Consider the following 22,427-nt stretch of genomic DNA (forward strand, 5'->3'; position numbering starts at 1 on the left):
AAGATCAGAAATGCACGGAAAGCGGCACCCAGAGGCGCCTTTGGAGCGAACTTGATTAAAGTAGGAAAGAACTGTTGTTTGTCCGTCGCTTTAGGACGTTACCATTACCGTTATAATGCATTTCAAATTTCAGATTAAGACGGACTTTCCTGGGGAACAAATATTTTTATACAATTTCGCTCTTTAGCTACAGTTCAACCGCACCCCTCAGAGCCCGAGGTAAAGATTCTTACTGACAGAATTGTAGCTAACCATTCGCTCACGTATTATTCGATTTGGTTTCAGAGAAACGAGGAGAAAGAGGTAGGTTTTTCTTTGAACACTCTTCCTGAATGGCATTCAGAAACTGGAGATCGATTAGGGAAGTTGGGGTGTGGTAGGTGACGTGAGCTAACATATAACCATATGCTATGCCACACATTGATATTTCAATCCTAGCAGTATGCAGGATGTCCCATGAACCTAGTTTAATTGCCTTAGCTACCACTAGTCTCCTGTAGCTCAGTGGAAGAGCATCCGGACTAGTAAAGGTCTTAGGTTCGACTCCTGATAGGAGCACTCACATTTCCTTTTTCCATGTATGCCTGTGTCATTCACTGAATAATACATCATTATCATATAACATTGAAGAAGATCAATTTGTAAAAGGATGCTTTTAAAGGACCTTAAGTTTAAATTAGCATCCATTTTGTTAATACTACGAGTGTGAAACATTGGCAAATTTTAAAATTGAAAGGAGTGTTTCCTACTTTAAACCATTTGAAGTTTTTCTATGATATTTTTTTTTCTTTTAATTGAAAGGGATTTGCTGAAGCAAAGACATGCAAAAATTACAGAGCGATTTAAGGTTCGACGTTTCGGAGTCATCTTGACGTTCAGAAAGAAAGAAAGTCGTCTTCCATTTACAAACACTACCATCTTCAACATAATGACCAGATAACACAGCGTTTTTTAGAGCGGTTTCACGTAATGGCGAAATGCACCAGCAAATTTGATTGCCTCATTCATGAGATGCTATTCCTACGCAAACTGAAACCAGAACTGATCGTGCAAACTGATTCAATTCGCGCTAAAGTACTTGTTTAACCATCTATTAATATGTTAATTTTCAGCTCTAGCCTATTTAAATATCCGCGTTCACAAACTGATTTTTTCTCTTGATAATGGAGTCAAGATGACTCCGAAACGTCGAGCCTTAAATCTCTCTGTGTTTTTTTTTTTTGCATTTTTCTTTTTCACAACATAAAATGTTGCCATTAGAGTCGGATGCCATTTTCATTTGCAAAAAGCCGTTAAAATGAAGTCCTAAACAAACTTTGATGAGTATTTGGAACTAAAATACCAATCAGGTTAAACGTTTTCATGTCTATCCATGGAAACAGAACAATGCATGTTTTCATCGAAACATGTCTTTGCGCTAGTTCAAACAACTCTTCCTTAAACTCTTACCACCTTTTAAAATTGTGTCTGATTGTTGAACTGCCAAGTAACTCGCATTTATTGAGACGTCTCAGTGTGGTTGATCGGTTGATCATTATTTTCCTTACATTCCAATTTGTGCTCATTTACAGCAAGGGGACGAAGAAGAAGCCAACCGGAAGGTATGTGGACAATCTTTTCTTACTGCAAGTGATCAGAAAACGCTTGTCATCGTCTAGTGATCTGCAAAGGCCGCACATTAACTTTGTCCTGTTTTCACGAGCAAAACGCTTCTTAGCCGGATCAACACTATTTCACACGATTGTTATCTCGCTGAGGGTTTAAGAAAATTAAGACAAATTTTGCCAAGTAAAAGGCCAAACAATAACTGTACATACTTTAGCTGGAAACAAAGCTTCCATTTTTGAATCAATTCTTTTCAAATTATTCACTTGTATTAAAACCTTTCTTTCAAATATTTTTTCTCTAAATGAGTTTTTACATGTATATTTGTTATCGTGGTAACGAAACCTCAGCATTACTTCCTTCTTAAAGAAACTCTTAGAATACGTTAAAGAAACCACTTTTAAGAAATTCAAAATGTTTGAAACGAATGGGGGATCGATTTGTTCTCGCCTGCTACTTACATTGCTATTTGCTCTTATATTTCATAGTTAGGGTAGTTAGATAAGATCAGAAATGCACGGAAAGCGGCACCCAGAGGCGCCTTTGGAGCGAACTTGATTAAAGTAGGAAAGAACTGTTGTTTGTCCGTCGCTTAAGGACGTTACCATTACCGTTATAATGCATTTCAAATTTCAGATTAAGACGGACTTTCCTGGGGAACAAATATTTTTATACAATTTCGCTCTTTAGCTACAGTTCAACCGCACCCCTCAGAGCCCGAGGTAAAGATTCTTACTGACAGAATTGTAGCTAACCATTCGCTCACGTATTATTCGATTTGGTTTCAGAGAAACGAGGAGAAAGAGGTAGGTTTTTCTTTGAACACTCTTCCTGAATGGCATTCAGAAACTGGAGATCGATTAGGGAAGTTGGGGTGTGGTAGGTGACGTGAGCTAACATATAACCATATGCTATGCCACACATTGATATTTCAATCCTAGCAGTATGCAGGATGTCCCATGAACCTAGTTTAATTGCCTTAGCTACCACTAGTCTCCTGTAGCTCAGTGGAAGAGCATCCGGACTAGTAAAGATCTTAGGTTCGACTCCTGATAGGAGCACTCACATTTCCTTTTTCCATGTATGCCTGTGTCATTCACTGAATAATACATCATTATCATATAACATTGAAGAAGATCAATTTGTAAAAGGATGCTTTTAAAGGACCTTAAGTTTAAATTAGCATCCATTTTGTTAATACTACGAGTGTGAAACATTGGCAAATTTTAAAATTGAAAGGAGTGTTTCCTACTTTAAACCATTTGAAGTTTTTCTATGATATTTTTTTTTCTTTTAATTGAAAGGGATTTGCTGAAGCAAAGACATGCAAAAATTACAGAGCGATTTAAGGTTCGACGTTTCGGAGTCATCTTGACGTTCAGAAAGAAAGAAAGTCGTCTTCCATTTACAAACACTACCATCTTCAACATAATGACCAGATAACACAGCGTTTTTTAGAGCGGTTTCACGTAATGGCGAAATGCACCAGCAAATTTGATTGCCTCATTCATGAGATGCTATTCCTACGCAAACTGAAACCAGAACTGATCGTGCAAACTGATTCAATTCGCGCTAAAGTACTTGTTTAACCATCTATTAATATGTTAATTTTCAGCTCTAGCCTATTTAAATATCCGCGTTCACAAACTGATTTTTTCTCTTGATAATGGAGTCAAGATGACTCCGAAACGTCGAGCCTTAAATCTCTCTGTGTTTTTGTTTTTGCATTTTTCTTTTTCACAACATAAAATGTTGCCATTAGAGTCGGATGCCATTTTCATTTGCAAAAAGCCGTTAAAATGAAGTCCTAAACAAACTTTGATGAGTATTTGGAACTAAAATACCAATCAGGTTAAACGTTTTCATGTCTATCCATGGAAACAGAACAAGGCATGTTTTCATCGAAACATGTCTTTGCGCTAGTTCAAACAACTCTTCCTTAAACTCTTACCACCTTTTAAAATTGTGTCTGATTGTTGAACTGCCAAGTAACTCGCATTTATTGAGACGTCTCAGTGTGGTTGATCGGTTGATCATTATTTTCCTTACATTCCAATTTGTGCTCATTTACAGCAAGGGGACGAAGAAGCAGCCAACCGGGAGGTATGTGGACAATCTTTTCTTACTGCAAGTGATCAGAAAACGCTTGTCATCGTCTAGTGATCTGCAAAGGCCGCACATTAACTTTGTCCTGTTTTCACGAGCAAAACGCTTCTTAGCCGGATCAACACTATTTCACACGATTGTTATCTCGCTGAGGGTTTAAGAAAATTAAGACAAATTTTGCCAAGTAAAAGGCCAAACAATAACTGTACATACTTTAGCTGGAAACAAAGCTTCCATTTTTGAATCAATTCTTTTCAAATTATTCACTTGTATTAAAACCTTTCTTTCAAATATTTTTTCTCTAAATGAGTTTTTACATGTATATTTGTTATCGTGGCAACGAAACCTCAGCATTACTTCCTTCTTAAAGAAACTCTTAGAATACGTTAAAGAAACCACTTTTAAGAAATTCAAAATGTTTGAAACGAATGGGGGATCGATTTGTTCTCGCCTGCTACTTACATTGCTATTTGCTCTTATATTTCATAGTTAGGGTAGTTAGATAAGATCAGAAATGCACGGAAAGCGGCACCCAGAGGCGCCTTTGGAGCGAACTTGATTAAAGTAGGAAAGAACTGTTGTTTGTCCGTCGCTTAAGGACGTTACCATTACCGTTATAATGCATTTCAAATTTCAGATTAAGACGGACTTTCCTGGGGAACAAATATTTTTATACAATTTCGCTCTTTAGCTACAGTTCAACCGCACCCCTCAGAGCCCGAGGTAAAGATTCTTACTGACAGAATTGTAGCTAACCATTCGCTCACGTATGATTCGATTTGGTTTCAGAGAAACGAGGAGAAGGTAAGGAAAGAGCCGGTAGGTTTTTCTTTGAACACTCTTCCTGAATGGCATTCAGAAACTGGAGATCGATTAGGGAAGTTGGGGTGTGGTAGGTGACGTGAGCTAACATATAACCATATGCTATGCCACACATTGATATTTCAATCCTAGCAGTATGCAGGATGTCCCATGAACCTAGTTTAATTGCCTTAGCTATCACTTGTCTCCTGTAGCTCAGTGGAAGAGCATCCGGACTAGTAAAGGTCTTAGGTTCGACTCCTGATAGGAGCACTCACATTTCCTTTTTCCATGTATGCCTGTGTCATTCACTGAATAATACATCATTCTCATATAACATTGAAGAAGATCAATTTGTAAAAGGATGCTTTTAAAGGACCTTAAGTTTAAATTAGCATCCATTTTGTTAATACTACGAGTGTGAAACATTGGCAAATTTTAAAATTGAAAGGAGTGTTTCCTACTTTAAACCATTTGAAGTTTTTCTATGATATTTTTTTTCTTTTGATTAAAATGGATTTGCTGAAGCAAAGACATGCAAAAATTACAGAGCGATTTAAGATTCGACGTTTCGGAGTCATCTTGACGTTCAGAAGGGAAGAAAGTCGTCTTCCATTTACAAACAGTACCATCTTCAACATAATGACCAGATAACACAGCGTTTTTTAGAGCGGTTTCACGTAATGGCTTGCACCAGCAAATTTGATTGCCTCATTCATGAGATGCTATTCATACGCAAACTGAAACCAGAACTGATCGTGCAAACTGATTCAATTCGCGCTAAAGTACTTGTTTAACCATCTATTAATATGTTAATTTTCAGCTCTAGCCTATTTAAATATCAGCGTTCACAAACTGATTTTTTCTCTTGATAATGGAGTCAAGATGACTCCGAAACGTCGAGCCTTAAATCTCTCTGTGTTTTTTTTTTTTTTTTTCATTTTTCTTTTTCACAACATAAAATGTTGCCATTAGAGTCGGATGCCATTTTCATTTGCAAAAAGCCGTTAAAATGAAGTCCTAAACAAACTTTTATGAGTATTTGGAACTAAAATACCAATCAGGTTAAACGTTTTCATGTCTATCCATGGAAACAGAACAAAAAAAAAAAAAACCCGATTGTAGGTTAAACTGAAAGGATCTCTGCAAACCTCTTCATGTCGGAAGCTTAAAATCTATGGGCAGGAGGGACAGCAGTGGCAAGCAAGGTTATAATTACTGGTTTCATATCTAACACATTATACATGGTATGCTGTTGACTTTATTTTCGTTTCTTGTAGAGCCGACTGGAGACAATGAAAGATCTGGTTGTCAAATACCTAAAACATCACTATTTTGGGAAAGACGAATTGAAGAACGACAGGCACGATGATGCAGTGGAGACAAGGGATGTGACTTTCACTGAAAGAGGGAAAGCTCCAAGTAATATTCATGACAACATTAATCTTCTGAGGAGACTGGTGGATCGACAGGTCAAAGGATTGTCTGAGCTTAATACGAAACTTGACAGCATAGCAAAGTGAGTAACCTAATGTCTATTTATTTCTACACCAATAAATGTACTGAAAATGGCTGGCAAATGCTATTGGGTAAAACTTTGGCCATATTAAATTGAGTTATAGGCAGTTGATTTGATACTATAGGTTTGTAGAGGTTTTAAAGAGCTGTGTTGTTAGGACATCTAGTGGGGAAGACATCATGACATGATATATTCTCTTGTCGCAAGCTCATGTTAATCTTTTGGTGATTTTTGTCTTCTTAGAGCGACTGTGGCAAGTTAAGGCAATTACTGGCATTGAAGGTGAGCTGCGTTTAAGGAATGTCAAGAAGCTCTCCAATCGCTGTACTCTTTTGGTTTTAAGCCAAAAGAGTTAGACTTTATTAAAGCATGCTCTTTTATTCAGATGAAGCGGAAGTACTTCTGTGTAGTGTACTTGATATTTCCCTTTAAGGAAATTGAAACGAGGATCAGTATATAAGCTGTCAGAGGCAGTAAAGAGTTCTTCGTAAGTTTAGTACCTCCTTTCCAGCGAATGTTCTTTATAGTAAAAGTGGTAATAGAATTTTCATATTTTTATGCTGTTTTTTTTCTTGTCGGATATAGAAGTAGGAACTTGGGATTCCTAGCTTAGGGCAACATTTATCTTACTCAGAAACAAGAAACAGATGAGTTGTCTGCATAGAAGAGTTGTAGAGACTTGGAAAAAGGACTGAGCAAGGAACTTCGTTGAACTTTTAGTGTTGTTTAGAGTTTCTGTTCATAATGGGAAAATAACCTTGATTTTTTAAAAATAAATTGTTCCCTTATCCTGTCATTTGAAGATTGGAAAGCAAAATCAGCTTTCAAGATCTGAAAAACAAACAAAAAACAAAACTAAACAAACAAACAAAAAAACCGCTCACTTACTTGAAAAAGATTCCGCGAACGAATCAAGAGGTTGTCACGCTTACTTTTTTTACATCCTGAAAGCTAATTTTGTTTTCAAATATATAAGGCATGATATCTTTGTGGGATTTTACTTCTGAAAAATTACTTTACTTTTTAGCAGAGAGAGACATGATTCTGTGAAAATAAGTATTTCCCGTAGAAATTAATCCACAAAAAGTTAACACAGCTGTAAAATTACCCTACTATCATAATTTTAATTCACAACAATCTTTATACCGATGAGTCTCGCAAAAATCAGTGAAGGTAGTGACCTATTCTTATTTTAGTATTTTTACTTGTGTGGGTGAAAACTAGCTGTTTTTCTTGTCGATAACTAGTCTTAAATTGTTTACTTTGATCTTGATTTTAAACTTGCTAAATTTCAATCCTTAATTCTGAAGACAGAAATATTCAGGGATGAAAACAGGTTAAAAATTGCATAAAGAATAATAGTTGTTATTGTTCTTATCAAAATATAATAGAGTTCATCTTTCCGAGTCGTTTAGCAGGACTAATTTACAGTCACGAATAAGGTATGATTGTAAGGTATAAGTAATGTAATTTACTAGCTTTTACTTACCAATCATAACTTACAAGTCGTTTATAATTTACTATCATAAGCAATAAACAAAGACAAATGTAAAAAGAATTACAGCAAATGACAATAAAACGTATAGCATGAGAGAATGACCTATTGCTTGAGCTACCCCTTAAAACTGGAACAACCCTATGGCGTTAACGTTATACCTTAAGGACTTGCTGAATTCATTTAGTGAGTTCTGAATCTTATAACACCATGGTAGAACAATGAAAGCTAATCCATTTCTATTGAACAGACTAACTGATGTTTCGCAGTGAGATTTGTTATTTTAATTACGGCGTAAAAATTGCATGAAATACAGCGTTTGTTTGAAAACAAGAAAAGAAAAAAAAACTGAAAACGGGACATTTGATTGGGAAAAATTTAAAATGTGAAACGGGGAAATATTGAATGAAATGCAGTGTTCGTTTAATTAAAAAAAAAAACCCGAATCTAGCAATATTCGAAATGTGAACGACATAACGAATTCGGGAAACTTGAGATACCATGTGTGTAAAAGATTCTTCGATAGATATCCGAGGTATTTAATTGTCCTTTTAACTTTAAACTCTCTAAGTCCTCGAGAAAGATTTAACGTCAAGTCATGAAAAGTTAAACTCCTGTTTACCCTGTTTTTGGTTTTGGCCTAAATTGGGAACAACTAGACCCTCCAAATTAACGACGAAAATCTGAGTTTAGAATTTGCTTCTTGTGTCAGCCAATATTGTATGTTTGCGAGAGTTATTTGACATCGATTTTAATGCCGTTTTCCACAAATCGGCGGCTCACTTTAATTACCGCAAAAAATTCACACTTCAACTTACCAGCAAAAGAATGCGACGTTAACCCATTCACTCCTATATCAAAGAACAAATTCTCCTATCTTGTCCCTATACGTTTCTTATCAAAATGCTGGGGAGAAGTTTTTTTTAAATATCAAGAAAATTCACCTTGGGTGATCATGCCCTTTATTCCTATGGCCTCAGGGGTTGAATAAGCATTGATATTACAAAGAGAAATTTGATTCTGATCATTGCTAGGGCTTAAAGGGTTAAAGCGCGTGAATTGTAAGGACAATCTCTACCCGTGTTTTCCAATCAGGAAAACATATGAGCGATCACGGTCAGTTATTGTCATAATAAAAACGTCAGGAATCTTTAACCAGGGTGCCTATTTCTCAAAGGCATGGCCCAATTGATCAACATGCATGTTCTCCTCAATGTTCTAGTCTATTTCATTTGGTTTTAGTTGCATGGGATAAACTTATCATTGGTGATCATTTTCTCAATTCTCGTGGCCTAAATGCTGGATCATATCTGGAACTAACATTATAAGCTAGTAGAAAATAAATTGATCAGCTGGTCTTGGCACCCATCCATGAATAAAATCCCAGAAGACCTAACTAGCCATGGATGCCTGTTAGTATCGGGATCTGCGTGAAGTAAAAAATGAGCATTAGCTTACTCCAGCTGAAAGTTATACTCACCCACAGTACCCTCATCTAATCAAATAACCGCAGTTTCAATACAATCTTTCTATTAGCTTTGGACGGTTGCACTTCTATTCAAGTTATGCAGTTCATTTAGGTTATTTCTCAACTTCTTTGTTTGTCCGCGAATTTTCTTGAAATCTTCCTGTGTGCGCGCCAAGAACTCTCTAATCTCTTTCAAATCATCCTTGCATTCCACCAAGTGATTCTCGATAGCCTTCCTCTCCTCGTCAACTGTTTTCAAAAGTTTCTCCGGAAGCTTTCCGCCTTCGAATTTCTTTACAGCATCCATGAAATCTCGCGACCTAGTCCTGAGTAACGGTGCAGGTTTGGATGTAGAATTCTTTCGGACGGGTATGTTAGAGCTGTTTCTCGCGCTCATAATGGGACTGCCTCTTGGACTTTCCCTAGGACTGGAGTCTTTAGTTGTTTGCGACAAAGGTAGCTTTCGAGACTGGGAGAAGAAACTCATGACTTTGGCCACGCGTCAGTCAGTATAATCAGTCAAGTGTTTTGCAACAAACACTGCGTTTTGCTTCAATGACTCCTCCGTAATAGGCTTCTAGTCTGTTCAATAAGTAAGAAGTGAATTGATCTGTTACTATATAGGCACAAATAAATATTAAGAGATATGCAATTGAATTATTTCTACTGAGTATAGTTTGCGTCCCTTAGGAAGACCGCGATAACTCAAATCTCTATCAGTTTCAGTGCTTTTGTCGCTGTTGGTTATAAAGCCTTTGACAAACAAACTGCTGTTGAAGTTATTACTATTTATTATACCCCAGCGTAATTATATCGAGTGATGACTTACCTTGCAATCAACTTCACGCGATCGAGGCATTTGTCTTCCGCAAAAACACTTCAAAAACTGATAGAAACAACCGAGGAACACTTGTTTTGTTTTGGGTTAAGTAACTCCGGTTGATCACAAACTCGTTCAAGTGAAGACGGCATGCAAATGCGAGTAGTATCATTTGTTGTAGGCGACACACTTGATTGCTTATTGAATAAGGCACTAATTGGAAGACTGTTTGCATAACTTAAAGTAAGTTGGTGCGGACATGTCTTCACGCGCTAGCGTGAACTGATAACGCGTGAAAACTAACGTAGCTTCAATCGTGCGACAAAGAAACCTACTGCCGACTACATGCATAAGATTGTTCGACCGGCGAATTTAAACTGAAGAGGAAAGTGAAATGCTTCACCAGTTACTGTCATTTTAGAGCCTGAAAGAGGCTAGCCACAAACTCGGCGTAGCCATAAAGCAGTGTTGTACTGAGCAGCGCTCAACCATACCGCCCGCATGCGAGAGACAGTATCTCGCCATCCGCTTCCTGGTTTGTTCAAGCGAGAGAGATACTTTATAGGGAGGTGGCGGCGTGGCCTAGTGGTTTGGACGGAGATCGCAGGTTCAAGTCCCGCTCTGACCACTTGGATTTGCTTCACGGTACATATATTGAGTCCTGATTACAAATCTTAGGTCAGGCTCTGTAAATGTCTGCTTCCCGCCAGTCGGTTGATTTTTAACAATTTTATGTGTCGTTTGCATATTTGGTTCAGTCGTTTACAGTGTCCTCAATTAGCACTGTGGTGCTAAAGACTTATAATGCAGTTAGTATACTACACTAGTTTTAACTGAAAATTATACACGTTTGCTTAAGGAATTCAAGATCATTCAATGGCTCAGGCGTCTTGGAGATACACTGATACCAAATGTTAAGTATCCCTATGTTTGATATGCATTCTTTACCTTTATCTTATGAAAAAATTCCCTACTATGTCCCCAAATTATTCTTTCCCTGCTGATTCTCTCGATAAATGCGTCGGATCGAGTCGGAATAACAATTTTAAGCGCATCTGGGGTCAAGAAAAAAATTCTGTTCCAATTAAATGTTCCTTTTTGAAATGCCTTTACGTTTGTCATCCATTGTATTAATATGACAGTTTTGTGCATAAAGACGTTTCATTTTGCACTCTGTTGAGTTCTGAACTTCAGTCAAAGAAGGCAACAGGCAGACACCTTGGGACACCTGTAGTGCTGTACACAGCCGTTTATAAGGGGAGGCGATTGGTCTTTCAAAATTTTAGTCCAATTTCGCACGTGTCGTAATATTGGGCTCGCCGTTAAAAGTATGCTTGTCATTGTCGTAGACCGCTTTTAGTTTAGTAAGTATTCTGTGACAGCCTAAATAAGTGCTGCGTGACTCGCAGGCTAGACACGCTTCAAATAATTTTCTGTTGGTCTTTCGCTACAGTTCAATCTCTGAATCTCACATCCTGACTGTCTGAAAACTTTAAATGTAATTAAACTTATATTAATCATTATGCGATGCACAGCGAATAGAGGACACTAGTATTAATTCCTCGCTCCTTCGCAACTTTAGATACTTGAATATGTTGTTGCTCCCGCACGAAAAAGCACAAGTTGAGGACCGTTGAGCTCCGAATCGGAAAGACGGCTGAAGACGTCGTGACGAGGAGTGAGTTGCGTTACAAAGACAACCCGAGGGACTTCTGGGTAATGCGGTCACACAAACGGTTTAGTTTGAAAAGAATACATGCATGTGCCGTGAGGTTGAGTTGTTTTGGTTCTGTGACGTATCGCTTGTAAAAGCTAACCAAATTGGCAAATTGCAAGCATCAGGAAGGTCATGAGAGCAATTCGTGTCTTCGTTCGGTGGACCTGAAGCCCCTGAAGTTCTGAAAATCCTGGCGGATGTACCAGTCCCCGGTGTTTCCAGTAGGGCATGCTCTCATTGGTTCGTATGTTACATAAACAGCAATACACTTTATATGTTAGGAACTAGAAACCTACATACTTGTATAATGACCATCAAAATCAGTTGTGGAGTTGTGGTTCCCCACCCCCTTTTTATTTACCGTTCAAAGTTCCCAGTGAGGTCAAATTTTCTTCATCACATCTCCCCACCAAGGAACCTGTACACAGTCTTATTCCTTCCAGTTCACAGATTTATCCCAGCCATTTTATCCTGTTATTTTGGTTGAAATAATGCATGAGTCAATTCCAGCTGTGCCCATCCCCCCCAAGCAATAGTGAGGAATTTTCCCACACTGTCAATCTCCCCGGGGCATTTAACCATCTTACCTTTTTTCACCTTCATTGGCAAATATACAGTAAGTTATAGGTATTGAATGCATCTACTAGGTAGGACATAAATGTGATGCTACAGCAGAATGACCTTGTTTTCCCAGCAACACTTTGGGAAACAAAACCTAGCTAGGACTAGCCTCTTCCAGGTGTTCAGTTAGTTGGGGCGCAGCGGGAACGCCTGGAAGAGGCTAAGCTAGGACTAAATTTGGCCTTAATAAGCCATATTAAAATCTGTATTTTATACTCAGTCCGCAGTCCATCCTTTATTATATTGACACAGGTGAAATATGCCTTCGAAAATTTCTTAGTGGTGATCCATGGACCAGGTCCACAAGGTGGGGTGATCCATGGACCCAGTCCACAGGGGTGGACTGAGTATAATAATAAAATACAGATTAAATGTAATTCACCTTTTACTTTCTATGTAATTGAGATTTTATGCTTTTACCACTGTAGCGGCGTCAGCTCCGTTGTCGGAGAGATCCGTGAAACTCAAAGAAAACTAAATGACTCACAGGTTCCACAAGGCAGAAAGGTTTATTGTGCCAACTCTTACAGCAATCCTGTGTAGTAGGACGTGTTGGGGCGAACGCTCTAGTAGGTTCTGAGTTAAACAGCAATAGTTGATCCCGTGGTTCCCGTCGAATTTCTGTGAGCCTTATGGAAAATTACATACGTTTTCGCGGTATAAAAGCTAAGGACACGTGACCACTAGCGGAAAATCCTTGTGACGTGTTGCGGTTACAATAGGCGAAATATCTAAAAATACTACGAAACAAACTAAGGCACGCGGGTGCCGTTACACTGCTTCCCTAAATGTTTCTTCATTTACTTATAAACCTAGTGACTTATAAAAATGCTAAAATAAAATCAAATATACGTAGATTAGGAAGCCTATTGGTGAAACTAAATATCAATCATTGTTAATATTAATCAGTTCTCATAGTCCTCTTTTGCCAAGAGTAGGACAAGCTTGTGCGCTGGTCGCTCGAAGAATTTTCTGTCTCCGTCTTTGGCGGTCATTATCTGTACTTTTCTGACAAGCTGGTCGCTGCTTGGATACGCTCGGGTGACTACAGCTAAGGGCCATTGATTTCTTGGAGATTCGTTGTCGCAGACTAGTACGACGTCTCCTTCTTTGATATTTCTTTTAGGTGTAGTCCATTTCTGGCGTTTTTGGAGTTGGGCACAGTATTCTTTCTGCCAACGCAGCCAGAGTTGGTTAGCGAGGTACTGAACTCTTCGCCAACGTTTGCGGGAATACTGGTCCGGTGACTCAAATTTTCCAGGCGGGGGCAGCACAACTTGGGTCTTGAGCGTCAGTAGGTGGTTCGGGGTCAGTGGTTCTGAAGCTAATGGATCTGACAGGTTCTCTACTGTTAGGGGACGGCAGTTGACGATACTCTCGGCTTCAGTCATAAGCGTACGTAGAGCTTCATCGTCAAGCTGGGTACCATGTTCTAACAGTAGTGATGATAGGACTGATCTTGTGGTGCGTATTTGGCGTTCCCAAATACCTCCCATATGTGAAGCATGGGGAGTATTTAGATTGAAGTCAATCCAGTCGCAGTCTTGAGAAGACAGGTATTCTTTAACGGGTGTCGTGTCCAGTTCTTTGAGTGCAGCCGCGAGTTCGTTCTTTGCGCCAACGAAGTTTGTTCCTTGGTCAGATCTAAGCTCACGGACTTTTCCTCTGCGGCTGATGAAACGTCTGAGTGCGTTAAGGAACGAATCTGTTGACATGGCGTTAAGGGTCTCCAAGTGTATCGCACGTGAGGACAGACAGGTAAATATGAGACCCCATCGTTTAAGCTCTTTTCGTCCTTCTCTAATGTAGAAAGGGCCGAAAACATCCATTCCAGTGTAGGTGAAAGGAGCACTTGGTGTGACACGCTCTGGGGGTAAGGCTGCCATCTGTTGATCTTGACTGCGTCCTCGTAATTTACGACACAGTACACACTTGGAGATGATGTGGGAAATCAAAGAACGGCCATTGATAATGTGGTATCCGGCTTGGCGGATAGCGTTGTGCGTCATGCCATAACCTTGGTGGTGCTGCTTCCCATGATGGAACTGGTGTATGAGGAGAACAGTCACGTGACCATTTTTAGGCATGACGATGGGATGCTTGATTGCATAAGGAGTGGTCGCATTCCTGAGTCGGCCGCCAACTCGAAGTAGGCCTTCTTTGTCGATGAATGGATCTAGCTTGTGAAGGTTGCTGCTGAGCCTGACAACGCTGTTTCTTTTCCGCGCACTGTGGCGATCTTGAAATTGGTTATCGTTGCCTTCAAGCTTGCTAAGGGTGTTGATCTCTTCTTTATAGTGGTAATGTTGAGTTGATCTCAGAACTAAGTTCTCAGCTTGTGAAAGCTCTGTCACTGTGGGGGGTCCTTCTGTCGGACGCCAGTTATGCTTCTTGTTGGGTCTTAATCTTTCAATTGCTCTCTGAACTTGAACAATGCATCGTTTGAGACGGTTAAACGAGGAGAAATGATTGAAGCGATCAGGTTCCAATATTTTCTGTCCGGTATAAAGGGTCTTTGTCTTTGTGGCAAGTGTCAATGCTGAATCCTTTCTGATTTCAATGTCTGATGGTAGTAGAGGACAAGCAGGCTGTGGGTGAAGTGGAAGTAGATCTTGTTGCCATAGAAACTTTGGTCCGTTGAACCAGCGGTCGTTCTGTAGTAACTCCTTTGGGGTTAAACCGCGAGAAGCTTCATCGGCTGGATTTTCCTTCCCGGGGACATGGAACCACTCTCTTGGGGAGCTTCGGTCTCTGATATGCTGTACGCGGTTTCCAACGTACACATGGAAGCGACGTGCCTCATTGTTGATGTATCCTATAACGATCTCAGAGTCGGTGTAGTAATAACAACGGATGTCTTCAATGTCAAGTTCACTCTTGAGCATTGTAGCTACGTTGACTGAGATAACGGCTGCTGTTAGCTCTAAGCGTGGTATAGATATAGGTTTGAGTGGTGCGACTCTGGATTTCGCCATGAGGAAGCTAACATGAACCTCATTCTTCTGGTTGATTATGCGTAGATATGAGACTTGGCCCACACCGGTGTCGCTTGCATCTGAGAAGCTATGGATCTCGGCACGAACGGGTTGGCCAAAACCTCGCGGTTTAAGACAGCGTGGGAACGTGAGCGTCTGAAGGAGGGGCAGCTCTGTCCGCCATTTCTCCCATAGTGGTAGAATATCCTCTGGTACTGGGTCGTCCCAGTTGATGTTCTGACGACAGAGTGCTTGTAGTATCTGTTTGCCGACTAATATGACGGGCGATACAGCTCCTAGGGGGTCGTAAACTGAACTTATGGTAGACAGAATCCCACGTCGGGTTACAGGTTTGTCTCTCAATTCAATACGAAATCCGAAGGTGTCCGATTCAATGCACCAGTACGTACCAAGGGACCTCTGGACTGGCATAGAGTCGTGTCTAAGGTCTATGTCCTTAAGATCTTTGGCGCGGTCATCAGCAGGTAGAGCCTCAAGAACTTCCTTGCGGTTACTTGCGAACTTGTGGAGGCGCAGATTGTCGCTTGCACACAAGGCTTGTGTATCTTTGATCAGACTAAGGGCTTGTTCTACTGTAGGTACAGATTTAAGACCATCATCTACGTAGAAATCTCTGCGGAGAAAATCTGACGCCTGGTCTCCACACTCTTTCCTGTGAGTTTCCGCTGTTTGATGTAGACAGAAGTTTGCTACTCCGGGGGATGAGGCTGCACCGAAGAGGTGTACGTTCATTCGGTATTCAACAATAGGGCTTGAAAGGTCATTATTTTCAAACCACAGAAACCGGAGAAAGTCCTTATCGTCACAATTGACGTAGAAGCTGTGGAACATTTGTTCAATGTCACAGGTGAAGGCCACTTCTTCTTTACGGAATCGCGTTAGTACTCCAATGAGGGAGTTGAGTTGGTCTGGTCCTTGGAGAAGATGCTTGTTCAGCGACTCGTTTTCGAAGACAGCACTGCAGTCAAACACGACTCGAATTTGATCAGGCTTTCGCGGATGGTAAACATTGAAGTGAGGAAGGTACCAAACTTTACCTTCTGCTGTGTTCAGTTGATCTGCGGGGACTCGGCTAGCGTGACCATTATCAAGTGTCTTCTTCATAAAGGCTAAGTAATCCGACTTTAACTTGACGTCGTTCAAGAGCTTTCTCTTGAGAGACAAGAGTCTTCTCAGACAGTGTTTACGGTTGTTTGGTAGGGTGATGGCATCTGTTTTGAAAGGTAGCGGTGCCTCCCAGTTTCCATTTGTATTCTTGTGTAGGCCTTTGGTAAGTATTTCTCTGAAGCGTTTGTCTTCTATAGACTCGGCTTGCTCAGTTCCACGAATCTTGCGACTGTGGTGAATCTCACTATAGTCAAGTTCCATCATTTCGCGTACTTGTTTCGGACTTGTCATTTCCTTAGAAGATAATGTAGGGCTGATAAAAGGATGTGTTCCAGGTGTTTCTATAGCGCGGTACAGGAGCGTTTCCCTTTCCACAATCACTCGATTTACTGAGGCTGGTGTTGGTTGTGAGGGCTGATTCTTGCATACACGCCCAATTATTGTCCAGCCGAACTTGTACTGCTCTGCCCAGGGTTCATCCTCTTGACCAGATATGACGTTCATTGGTTGGAAAGCCGCTGGAACATTTCGGCCGATGAGCAGGCCTATATCAACATCGGGGCGGTGCTGTATCTTGTCTGCAATGTGAGATAAATGTGTCCATTGACTGGCTACACGGGGCGTGGCAATATCCTCGTGAGAAGCAGGAATGTACTCTCGTGAGTACGCGAACGGGATTTTGATTGGTGTATACTCATTGTCCATGTCTTGAATGAACAATCCAGCTACTTTCTTGGTTCTAATCGTGTTTGAGCCGACGATCGTGTTAACTTGTAGGTCGACTTCGGGTGCACCAACTTCCAGTTGATCTAGTAAGGTGTCGGAGATGAACACATCGGTGGATTGGTCATCTAGGACTGCATATGTGGTCAATTCTTTATTCGGGTTCGAGTGATGACTAACTTTCACCAGGACGATTCTAGCACACGACCGACCGGATTCCTCCCTCCCGCAGACTTGCGTGCAAGTTGTGGACGAATTCTCATTATCTGACGGCTTGGTGTCAATATGCATTGCTGTGAGGTGCCTTTTTTGGCAAATGTCACATTTTGGTGGGTTCTGGTCGCATTTTTCGGCGAAATGCTTGTCTGAAGCCATGCACTTAAAACACAGTTTGTTTTTCTTAAAAAATTCTCTTCTCTCGTCTAAACTTAGATCACGGAACTTCTGGCATTCATTTAGCGTGTGACTCTTGGTTTTGTGAAAGAAACACAGCTTTTGTACGACTGAAGAGTTTTCTGGGATTTTCTTTGGAGAAGTTTCTTTCTTTAGTGCAGAGGACGGTGGTGGGTCTGTGCTGCCCGTTTTTGAGGCGAAACTGGTGGATGGTGGTAATTTCCTGCGTGGCTGAGAGCCGTTCGAAGCGGAATTAGTTGAGGTTTGCCCGTGGTGAAATATTTGGGGAATGTTCATGCGATCCGCGTGGAAGGTCACTTCCGCGACAAACTCAGAGAAACTTGGAAATGCGTTGCAGCCCTTTTCTTGTTGCAGTTTTTGCACTTTTATGGACCATTTGGTTAAGAACCAACTAGGGAGTTTCTCAACCAATGTTTGTACCTTAGAAGGATACTCAAAAATTGTCAGACTTGGTAGATGAGTTTTGGCTATTTCTACTTGCTGTAGGAAGTCGCTAAAGTCTCTAAGGCCTTGTGCGTCATTGTTAGCAATCTTTGGCCAATTGGCAAGTTTGTTCTCAAAGTCTGTGGCTACAATGGCACTGCGACCGAAACGCTGTTTAAGTTTCTTTCGGGCTTCGTTGTAGGCAATTTCAGGGTTTGCACCGACCATGTATTGAAGTTGCTCAACGACCTTTTTCGCTTTTCCATCTAAGTGCTGATAGAGAAGATAAAGCTTTTGCTGTGCGCTGATGGGCGCGGAATCAATGAGAGCGTCGAAGGCTGTCTCCCATATAAAGAACTTAGTGTCTGCCTCGTCACCTCTGAAGACGGAAGGCTTCGCTTGTGGCAATCGCTGTAACTGCGTGACCTTGGCCAGGGCCTCGGCGATTTGATTGACGCTATCCGTACTAGGTGGAGGGTGATTCAAGCTTACAGGAAATGGACTTGGCCTGAACTCGTGGTAAACAGTGCCAGGGGAAGCCTTAGGGGTGAATATATCAGCCTCAGGACGTAGATCATAGACTGACGGATACCCAGGATTCATGCTTCTAATTGCACCTAGAGAATGATGGGAAGTCGCCAAACTCAAACTGGTGTATAAGGGCTCTTGAGGAAAAGAAGCGACCGGTTTAATTGTGCCACAGGCCAACTCAGGTGCGGTGACTGGAGTGCTTCTTTTAGTGGAGAGCCTTGGAGCAGTAAGGCTGTTTGTTGTGTGTGACACAAACAGTTGTGAAGTGTTAAAATTTCCTGAACCAGCAGAAAAGGCGGGAAACTGAGAAGCTGTTGGGTAGCCTGTGTCAAGGTTGGATGTAATTGGTATTCCTGTGTCGGTAGACAAGGTAGCTGAGAAAGGCATGGAGACAGCTGGAAGTTCTGTGTCAGGGTTGTAGTCAGCTGGGAGACCTGTGCCAGAGTCTGGGGCGAATGGTAGTCCTGTGTCAGGATAGGAGGCAGTGGGGAGTCCTGTGCCAGACTTTGGGGCAGCTGGGATTCCTGTGTCAACATTTACCGCTGACCACAGACCGGCAGTTGGACTAAGAGGTCTGGTGGAAAGTTCAGATTGCGTCATAAATCGGTCAATCATCTTTTCCGTCTCGTATGGCAATTCTGGCTCAAGTTCAAACAGATGACCTTCGTCTTTTAACGCTTTCTCGTATACGGCTTCCTCCGCTAAGGTTTCACGCAGTCGTTGCTGGAGTTTTAATTTGTTTAGCGCCTTTTGTTTTTCTTCGATAGCATCGCTAAATTTGATCTTTTGTTCTAAAGAGGCGCGTCTTGCCTTGACAGTTATTAGGGTTTGCTTTGAAGAACGCGAGCCGCCGGAAGAAGTTGAAGTATTAAAGCTGGTATTAGAGCGATTGGTTTTACGTGACGCCTTGGATCGAACGGATGTGGTTTCATCTTTGTCGAGAGACGCCAGTTTATTGAATGTTGCGCTTCTAGCTCCTTGGAGGGAATCTCTCACAGTTATGAGTAAATCCGTGATAATATCGGCTTTGAAGGTATTGTTGTCCAAATTGAGCCAAGCGTTTAATTCGAGCTCAGTTTTTTCTGCGAGCGTGACCAATTCTTTCATTTTATTGTCTACCATGTTCCGGTCTTTTGAACACACCAAGAATGCGTGGTATGCGGTGACGTTCGCATGGAAGTTTTTATTTGCCGCCCTCGCCAATTTTTCCTTTACCGCAGAATGGAACTCTAATCCCTTTTCTGTCATAGTTCGGGAGCGTGTTTCCGATTCCTTAGTTTCTTCAGAAAATTCAGTAGTTTCTGCGCTATTCTCTGTGGCGTTTTCGTAAGTGGTTTCGCTAAAACCGGTGTCGGTGGTTTGGTCGGGTGAAACGCCGAGTTTTGCTTTTTCCTCCACGTTTTGCGAGAGGCTCATGGTGTGCTTTTCGGTTTGACTTTGGCAAAGGCAATGGTTCGGAAGTGATGACTCAAAGACACGTTTGTTCTTCTAATATTATATTGTTTAGGTAATAAAGTATGTGTTATGACTCCAAGTATCTAGACTTATTGTGTTAAGGTTTCGTTACTTGCTGTATCTTCAGTGGTGCAATCGCTAAATCTTGCGAGAGTTCTTCGTTCTTCTTGTGTGAGATTTCAGTTCTTAAGAATCCATTCATTCATTTTCCGGTGAGTACGTGCTCGACTCTTCTTGTCAGTTTTTCTTGCGTCTAAGTAACAAGAAATGGAACGGACTTACTTGTTTTCCTCGGTTGACTGACCAAGTGTTTCCAGGGATGGGCTTGCTGTCTTTAGTCTCTGACCTTTCACTGCTGGGTGCTGTAGGTCCTCAACTTCGGGTAGAAGTTCTTAAGCAGAAATTCGACTGTAGCGGCGTCAGCTCCGTTGTCGGAGAGATCCGTGAAACTCAAAGAAAACTAAATGACTCACAGGTTCCACAAGGCAGAAAGGTTTATTGTGCCAACTCTTACAGCAATCCTGTGTAGTAGGACGTGTTGGGGCGAACGCTCTAGTAGGTTCTGAGTTAAACAGCAATAGTTGATCCCGTGGTTCCCGTCGAATTTCTGTGAGCCTTATGGAAAATTACATACGTTTTCGCGGTATAAAAGCTAAGGACACGTGACCACTAGCGGAAAATCCTTGTGACGTGTTGCGGTTACAATAGGCGAAATATCTAAAAATACTACGAAACAAACTAAGGCACGCGGGTGCCGTTACAACCACCATTGAGTTTTATACGCAATCCATATTTAGTTTTCTTTGCAATCGTAGAGTCTAATTTCTGGTGAGTACTGACGAGGCAGATTTCATTCTTCATTACACTTTTTTAAACAAATCGTCCGGGCACAAGCAGAACGAGAACCGGACTGGGCCAAGTCCCAAGTATTTTTATTACGGGATGCAGAATTCAGTAGACCATTGCTATTCTTTTGGAGTCATACATTGTCGAAACTAAACTAAACTTTACATGTGCAGTCAAGAAATACGGATAAAACGAAGCTTAGTGGAGTATAAACAAACACGTGCCACCTCATGAAGTAGGAACAAGATAAAAAGTTAGTTTCGTTTATGATCTGTTGTAAAAGGTGCTCGCAAAGAGCAATGTTTACATTTTGAGATATCGGGTGAAGGGCCAACTCTGCATAACCAACCTCTTTGGGAAAAACCCTATTACAGTCGAAGCTCTTTATTACGGACACCAAGGGGACAGGAATAAGTGTCCGTATTATAGAGGTGTCTGTTTTAGAGAGGTAGGCTTTATATGGATTTCGGTCTCTCGGGGACCAAGTGAACTGTCCGTAATAGAGAGGTGTCCGTATTATAGAGGTGTCCGTAAGGAGAGGTTCGACTGTATATTGACAGGTAAAATATGCCTTCCATCATTTATTAGTGGTGATCCATGGACCAGGTCCACAAGGTGGGGTGGTCCATGGACCCAGTCCACAGGGGTGGTCCATGGACCGGGTCCACATGGGTGGTCCATGGACCTGGGTCCATGTTTTGTATACGTCCTGCTAAAGTGGCATTTGTGCTTCTGCTTCTTCTTAATTCCTAGTGAAAACCAGGCTTTAGTCATGATAACATAAAGAAAAAGGGTCCTTTCTTTTTGTTTTGAATGCCCATGCTGTGATGCTGTTGCATACATGTAGCTTTTTTCTGAACCAGATTTAGTAATTATTTTTTAGTTGATGAACATAACGCAAAGGCATATTAACATCAATCCAAAGTAAAGATGTGAACCAACCATTAATTTCCCCCTCCCCCTCTGAGGAAAAGAAATTAATGAATCACTTACAGTATTCTCTGGCTTGGGAGAGTGCATTCAGTATTCCAGAAAATATCTATACCCCACCCACAGAACGTTTCACAGTACAAAGTGTCACAGTACATGTATGTTTGTTTGGACCGCCTTTCCCCCCTATAGCCCCTCCCCCTGGATAATCATTCTGTTGTGTGATATCCTTCTTCCATCAGGAAGGGGACTGTGTGTGTGTGTGTGTGTGTGTGTGTGTGTGTGTGTGCACTCACCGTTGCACACTTACGGGGACATTCATATGTAAACACACCAGGAAAGTGGGGACTGTTCAAATTATGGGGACATTTTCGAGTCCCCACGGAAAAAGTCCCCTTAAATAGGTAGTTCTTTGAAAATAGACCACCATAATGAGGACCCCTGAAGAGTCCCCACAAGTTGGTCCATAGAACACACATATTGAGTCCTCACAAGAAGGTAAAAAACAGAACCTCGAAAAAAATTATCTTTTTGCCTTGTAGCACATTAAGAAGTGCCCAAGAAAACCATAACGATACTTAGATTAACGAAAAAAAAATTTTTTAGTGGTTTACACACTACAATTCTGCATGAAGAACACACACTGTGTGTAATGTACACACCACTGTACCTGACTTATATGTAGAGTTTTCAAGTGTACTTTGAAAAAAAGCCTTTAGTGTTTAATGTAAGTATCTTAAATTTATTTTATGGGTTTTTTTTAGCACCTCTTAAAGTTCTTTGTGATAAAGAAAATAGTGTTCTTCAGTTTTTTTCCTTTTTCACCTTCTTGTGAGGACTCAAGGTGTGT

General features: G+C 41.0%; 2 protein-coding genes and 1 long non-coding RNA gene across 7 annotated transcripts in view; 1 reads left to right on the forward strand and 2 right to left on the reverse strand.

The window, feature by feature from the left end:
• LOC146490077 (short transient receptor potential channel 4-like) overlaps positions 1–6,589 on the forward strand; it is a 32,428-nt gene extending 25,839 nt beyond the window's left edge. For 2 of the 5 annotated variants that reach the window (XM_085127169.1, XM_085127250.1), the window contains 4 exons: positions 1,572–1,601; positions 4,501–4,515; positions 5,793–6,031; positions 6,275–6,589. In XM_085127169.1, coding sequence (XP_084983295.1) covers positions 1,572–1,601; positions 4,501–4,515; positions 5,793–6,031; positions 6,275–6,293 — 303 coding nt within the window. In that variant the 3' untranslated portion in view covers positions 6,294–6,589. Of the gene's footprint in view, positions 1–285; positions 1,226–1,571; positions 1,602–4,500; positions 5,028–5,792; positions 6,032–6,274 lie in introns of those variants that run through there. The other 3 variants (XM_085127319.1, XM_085127382.1, XM_085127518.1) reach the window with 3 other exon arrangements.
• A 3-nt stretch (positions 6,590–6,592) lies between these two features.
• On the reverse strand, positions 6,593–8,962 carry LOC146490078 (uncharacterized). Its single transcript, XR_014868401.1, has 2 exons — positions 8,271–8,962; positions 6,593–8,225 (listed from the first exon to the last, which is right to left on the reverse strand). It is a non-coding gene; the product is annotated as an uncharacterized LOC146490078 (long non-coding RNA).
• A 4,072-nt stretch (positions 8,963–13,034) lies between these two features.
• LOC146490079 (uncharacterized) lies at positions 13,035–20,571 on the reverse strand. Its single transcript, XM_085127057.1, has one exon. The coding sequence runs from the start codon at positions 19,760–19,762 to the stop codon at positions 13,058–13,060; it is 6,705 nt and encodes a 2,234-aa protein (XP_084983183.1). The 5' UTR covers positions 19,763–20,571; the 3' UTR covers positions 13,035–13,057.
• Between the last annotated feature and the right edge of the window lie 1,856 nt (positions 20,572–22,427).

This window comes from Pavona decussata, unplaced genomic scaffold (genome assembly GCF_977016875.1).
Source record: "Pavona decussata unplaced genomic scaffold, jaPavDecu1.1 SCAFFOLD_2, whole genome shotgun sequence".
NCBI classification, from domain to species: Eukaryota; Metazoa; Cnidaria; class Anthozoa; order Scleractinia; family Agariciidae; genus Pavona; species Pavona decussata.

Bases quoted from the DNA above. Each gene is read 5' to 3' on its own strand.
- LOC146490079 (XM_085127057.1), bottom strand. From the start codon at position 19,762: ATGAGCCTCTCGCAAAACGTGGAGGAAAAAGCAAAACTCGGCGTTTCA.